Source organism: Ictalurus furcatus, chromosome 16 (genome assembly GCF_023375685.1).
Source record: "Ictalurus furcatus strain D&B chromosome 16, Billie_1.0, whole genome shotgun sequence".
Classification (NCBI taxonomy): Eukaryota; Metazoa; Chordata; class Actinopteri; order Siluriformes; family Ictaluridae; genus Ictalurus; species Ictalurus furcatus.
In genome coordinates this window covers 29090334-29096755 of record NC_071270.1, presented here as the reverse complement: position 1 = coordinate 29096755, position 6422 = coordinate 29090334, and the positions used below count along the sequence as shown (strand labels likewise).

Below are 6422 nucleotides of genomic sequence, written 5' to 3'. Positions count from 1 at the left end.
CTGCCTTTACTTTCCTTTACTTTATTTTTCTTCGATTTTTTTTGTTTCTCAGACTTCCATTCGTTTTTAATCAGTGTCACTTTCTCCCCCTCTTTTCCCTCTCCCTCTTTTCCCTCTCCCTCTTTTCCCTCCCCCTCTTTTCCCTCCCCCTCTTTTCCCTCCCCCTCTTTTCCCTCCTCTGCGTGAGCACTCGGGACTTCTCGCTCAGCGTTCAGTTCAGCAGGAGCGGTGTTAATGTCACGGTGTTAACGTTTTTCTGCACTTTATGTTCATTTTAAGAACAGGATGTTTAGAGGACTCTGTGTACATGATGTTAGGTTCACGGTCATTTCAGCAGCGATGACACGAGGTCTGATCTCGGTCTGATCTATTCTGCATGCTCTATAACCACCGAGTGTGTGATTTCCTCTTTAACACACATGCGTGTAAACACAGAGGTGAATAAACGTGACGTGAAAGCACTGTTGAATGTATCGTGTGTGTTTCTTCAGCAGAACCGAACGACTGAAAGAGTGATTAAATGGGAATTATTCATCATTAATCCTGCGGTTTGTTTGTTTATTTATTTATTTATAGAAGCTCATTTTGCTTGTTTACACTTTAACGCAGGAATGTGCTGCTGATCGCTCAGAATGCTTTCACTGAATAACCGTCGTGTAATTTTGCAATAATATACAGGATTAAAGGTGCGGTGTTTAATGTTTAAAATTATTTCTAGACCTGGAACAATAGCAGAATTTCAAGATACTTCACAAAAACTCTGATTTACAGCACCAGCGTGCAGTGCATTTCAGACTCCTGTTTAGATTTTTCCCCTGCTCTGAAATGGATGAAGCCCCTCCCACTTCTCATTGTGGCATACAGAGTTTTAACACAGGGGGCGGGGCTAGTGGGAACGGTTCTCATCAATGTTTTGTACAACTGCAGTTCACCTTACAGGCAGCAGAGGGCTGTAAACATTACAGACGGCTGCTTTAAACGCTAGCAAGGTTTGTTCTGAGGAAAACAATATCGTGTGAATGTTTTGATAATAATTAAATGAAAAGAATTAAAAAACCCACGCCTCATCTCTCTCGCTCTCTCGGAGAACGTGCCGTGCCAGAGAACTTTTGATGCGACTCGATTGGGCGAGGTTGTGTCACTAAATATCAGTTATTTCTCCATACAGAAGTCTGCTGTTTGCTCTCAGTTCGCTCCTTTATTAACATTCACACACACTTAAAATCACAATAAGGCTTTAAAAGCACATGCTTTAAAAGAAGAAGGTCGGCTGATAGTGTAAAAAGTGGCGATGCAGTTGGTCCGTGGAAGTGCAGGTTACCGGTACAGGAAGTGGGAGGAGCCTCAGGTCTCAGGGCTCAAGTAAGGACACACCACACACACCTGTGCAATGTCATCATACTCGTACGTCCGTTTCAGGAAGGTGTCCGTGAGCCTCAGGCCTGATATACTCTGAAACAGGAAATAAATCAAACAAAAATAAAACACACACAAATGCATAAATTATTTAACATGACGCGTCGAATAGATCAAAGGCAGTCACATGATCACGCTTATTAAACATAAAACATGTGCTGCAGTACATTCCATATCGTACACGGTGTAAAATGCTGCTGGGACACTGTCCAACTTAATTATCTAGCTAACAGTTTAGCGAGGTGTTAAATAAGTAATAAACACTGTGTGTGTGTGTGTGTGTGTGTGTGTGTGTGTGTGTGTTACAGTAAAATAGTTGATGAGTTGAAGTTGATTATTTTCCTGTAACAGCATGATCCCCTGGGTTTTATTCCTCTTACACCACAGCAGCTTACCAACAATTATATTTTCATTTATTAAAGAATGACACGTCACTATTTATCCATTTATCTTTACATTTAATAAGAAAAAACAGAATAACAAAAACCGCAGCGTGTGTTCGTGAGAAACAGTAGAGAAGTGTAAACTCTGATGAAGATTTTTGGGAAAACGTAAAGTTCCAGCTTCACCTCTGACTGTTAAACAGCGCTGACACTGGAGACTCCTTCCACACACATTACATAAACATTTACTCTCCTTACAGAAGTTATATGAAAGTCCCTGTGAACGAGCCGTTACTATAGAAACGATAACGTCTCAGAGCGAGAGCGTTAATATAAACCTGCGCTGCGGTCAGAGCCGCTGCTCTAGAGAAGTAATCCCCTGCTCTAGAGAACTAATCCCCTTCTGACGGCTCGGTGTGTTACTCCGTTACCTGCAGTCCCTGTACAGAGGAGAGGAGCTGCAGGGGGATGGACAGAGATGCACTCGGACCCAGTTTTCCCAGCTGCCTGCCTGAAACTCCACACCAGTGCACTGACCGAGTGTTACACATCTCCAGGAGCAGGTCCATGGTGCGCTCACTGAGACCACACACACACACACACACACACACACACACACACACACACACACACACGACTTTTATATTTAGAAGAAGTTTACATGGCGTGTGTTTTACAGAGAGAACTCCAGTGTTTGTACCTGCAGTTTGTGATTTTACAGGTGATGTCAAACGGCTCCTCGATGTTCACCGTGTCTGGAACGAGCTCCAGCGAGAGCCGTACATCTCCGTAACCCGGAGCCTGGGGTGAGGACCGAGTGAAAACAGATCATTTCTGTATTTGTTTACACCACTGGAAAACTTTAAACAGGAAGTAAGCTGTGAAGACGAAGCCATCACGTTTAATGCTGCACGCTGCCAGTGAATCACTTTCTCACACGCACACACACACACACACACACACACACACACACACACCATCGCACCGGATTTCTGCTGTACCGTACCCGAGCGGTCCACAGTGGACCAGGTTTCTGGACCACACCCGGGTCCTAAAAGCAGCTTTCACACATGACCGAGGACAGTGAACTCTCAGGCTACAGCAGCATCATGAACACGCTTCAGCCCGGAGCGTTAAGGCCACAGTTACAGCAGCGTTGTGTTTGGACTGTACCATTCTCTGCAGCTGGCTGGTCTGTAATCGTCCTTTCTCCCCCAGGTTGGTTTTCCACACGATGTCCAGTTTGCCGATCACAGTGACCCCCTTAATGACCCCCGCCTTCTCTGCAAACTCCGGCTTGGGTTTCAGACAGTACAGGTACTGCCGCGTGTCCATGGGCTGCAGGTACGACATCTTCCCAAACGTCGACTCGCTACAGAGAACAAGAAAAACACTCCTTGTTAGGGAGGTCATAAACTGTGTTTCAAAATAAAGATTTTTTTGGCAAAAACTGTGTTTAAATTTTGTAACACCTTCGATCAGAACGCCGCACTCTCTATTCAAGCGCTACACTGTATCGACGTGTAACGCTCTGCATTAACTACAAGCCTCGATGTTTTGGTTAAAGGAGGTGAATGTGTGTAAGTTCCTTCGCAGCACCACCCGGAACACTGTGTATGTTCTACATGAAACACTGCGTGTGATGAGAAGTGTCGTGTGTTGTGTATGCTGTGATGAGTTTACCGCTCCTCTCCTGAGCACACGGTGTTCAGTTCGGTGACGTTGTACATCATGGAAGGCTCCAGAGACACTTTTTCCATGAACATGGGCGAGGTGGTGATGTTCTGGATCTGAGCCTCCAGGAAAACCTCGTCAGTCTGCAGGGTTCAGAACCGGTCTTAGGAGCGAGTACAGTGACCGTAATCTCAGCTGGTTTATTCGGGCCGTGTCGGAGTCTGAGAGTCGGGTTCGAGCCTCGAGAACGCCGTGTTCTCGTGTGTGATATCAAACACAGTGTGAGACGAACACACTGCAGAGCAGTATTAAACCAAGCGCAAAGGGCACACACACAGTCTCTGTGTGAAATGAAAGGCGTGGACGAAAACGAAACACGGAAGTAAATTCTTCATTTCTTAAATGAGGACATTTTAAAGACATTAAGATGAAGCTCCAGCCCGAATAAAGCAGCTGTTTACATCAGAACATCAGGAGAAACCGCTCTGAACACAGATCAGCAGCTCAGGTTAGTTCATGCCTGCGATTTAAAGTCTGGAGACGAACTGGGGGAAAAATCAGACATTTAAAAAGGACCGTTATTATTTCAGAATAAAGCACAACGTCCATGCCAAGCTTAAAGCTTAATCAACTAACAAATCCATTAAATTCCCACATTCCCTCAGAAACATACAATTTCATCTGAAACATGAAGCTGAGAACATGTGTGTGTGGAAATGTAAGAACACAGAGCTGTGTTCAGAGCTGTGGTGAGGATTTAATACCGAGATCACACGCCGGTACTCAAAGCCCAGACGTAACTACTGACTTACGTCCAGCGCCACTGACAACACGCCACGCTGACGTCACTGAAAATGACCAATGAAGCTTTATTGGACTGAATTTGAATTAAAAGTGTGATATAATCACCTACACAACACCCCCCCCCACCCCCCACCATGATTTTTAGTGTCTCATGGCTTCATTATTTGCTTTTGGGAATAACGGTGAGTGTTTGTGTTTATCGGCGCGGTCTAGACACTACTGGAGATCTCGGACGCTTCTACTCAGCCTCGGAGGTGTGAGCTACACGCAGGTGACTCCGGTCGTCTGAACGTGGAGCTCAGAAAATCCTCTGCAGCGGCTGCGTAACTCGACTCTGAACACCGGGAACTTTCCCCGCGTAAACACCGCGTGGCTACATCAGCTCTGAATACGACGCTGTGTGCAGACGTTCTCTTTAAAATGAGAAATAACAGGAAGCAGTGTGAGAGATGTGGTTATTATTTCCTGTGTCACAGTCAGAGCTGATTTGCACTCAAACGCTTGAAAGAGAGTCAGCACAAGGGCAGCAGCAGTCAGAGGAATTAAAATAAAACAATAAAACAAGGGGAAAACAACAAAAATGGCATTTCAGCTCTTTATTTTCAGTCTCTCTGACTTTCCCGTTGCTTTCTTCATCATCTTTTATTCTGAAATGTGCTGTTTATTGTTTTCCCCTTGTCTGTTTTATTGTCTCGACAGAGGAAAATAAAGGACAGGGGAAAAAAGCAGAAATAAAGTTTACAATGAGAAGGGAAAGGAATTACCACAGAACTGAGGTCACTCTAATGGAGAAAATAAAACACAAAAAAAGGATTAGAGATGTGAAGATTACGTGCGTTAAAGAAAATGTAAATGTTCTATAAGCATGGTACAAAAAGACTGCTTCTGATGAACAGCGCTAGCATGCTAATAATAATAATAATAATAATAATAATAATAATAATACACTACAAAGCAAAAAAGAGAAAAATGGATATTTTATAAACTGTGGATTAAGTGCTGTAAAGAAAACGTATGGCATGTGTAGCATGGGAAGCACTAATAAACACTTAATAAACATTTAATAAACATTTAATAAACACTTAATAAACACTTAATAAACACTTAATAAACATTTAATAAACACTTAATAAACACTTAATAAACACTTAATAAACATTTAATAAACACTTAATAAACACTTAATAAACACTTAATAAACACTTAATAAACACTTAATAAACACTTAATAAACATGGCTGTGTGTAGACCTTGCACAATTATTACAGTTATCGCCGTATTCCAATGACTTGAGCGGATTCCATCGCATTGTCCCATGTGGATCTATCGTGACTCTATCTGATCAGTCCGATCTGTAATCACTTTCTCCTCCTCTGGTCTTTGATGCGTTTGTAATGTTTTATTGCGTGTATAATGTATTTCTTAAGGTTTCTTAAAAGGGTTCTAGTCTGAAACTCTAGTCCTAAACTCCCACTAGAACCCGTGGTGCTGTGACAGGTGCGTGTTCATCTTCTACACGTGTACGCGACAGAGAAACGTATACGCCGCGTCTCAATTCGCTGATTCATTAGAACGGTATGTACCAGTTGTGTGACGTAAAAGTACGTACTTTTGCGTGTGTAGTAGAAGAGAACTGCGGGCACTGGGACACGCGGACACGGCAGGTTACGGAAGAGAACGCCGTTGCCTAGATACGCACGCCGTCACCGTAAACACACTCCTCGTCGCGTTGCAGCTTTTTATTTTTATTTTTTTAACGTGACAATAAAAAAATTTTTGCTCAGTGCCGAACATTTAAGTTCTTACACTTAAACACTGAAAAGGCGTCACACCGATGTTCCGCTCGTCCTCCGTGTTTGCAGTCCGTCACAAAACTCGTGGGTAACATCACCCGAAAATCTACCGGGAACAGAGGACCATCCGGGTACCTTTGGGAAACTCGTTTCAACATACGACCTCCTGGGACACACGAATCCTGATCTCAGACACGATTTAGGACGGATAGGAGGCGAATCGGGACGCGGCGATCGTCTCGGCATGATTTCATCTCCTCCTGTTATATCTGCGCTCTCGTCCTGTGTTTAGAGACGTTAGGAAGAGAAATAAAGCTGAGAAGGAAGTAGCAGAGATCGCTGGTGTGTTTGG

The 6422-nt window shown here is 43.6% G+C and overlaps 1 protein-coding gene across 2 annotated transcripts in view; it reads right to left on the bottom strand.

Moving 5' to 3' along the window:
* Positions 1–933: 933 nt before the first annotated feature.
* The window catches only part of trappc13 (trafficking protein particle complex subunit 13), an 11792-nt gene continuing 6303 nt past the window's right edge, over positions 934–6422 (bottom strand). The window contains exons 8-13 of one of the 2 annotated variants that reach the window (XM_053646168.1): positions 5042–5059; positions 3483–3616; positions 2973–3171; positions 2500–2600; positions 2231–2378; positions 934–1452 (exon numbers count right to left, since the gene is read on the bottom strand). In XM_053646168.1, the coding sequence (XP_053502143.1) occupies positions 1345–1452; positions 2231–2378; positions 2500–2600; positions 2973–3171; positions 3483–3616; positions 5042–5059 (708 nt within the window). In that variant the 3' untranslated portion in view covers positions 934–1344. The remainder of the gene's footprint in view (positions 1453–2230; positions 2379–2499; positions 2601–2972; positions 3172–3482; positions 3617–5041; positions 5060–6422) is intronic. The other variant, XM_053646169.1, reaches the window with a different exon arrangement.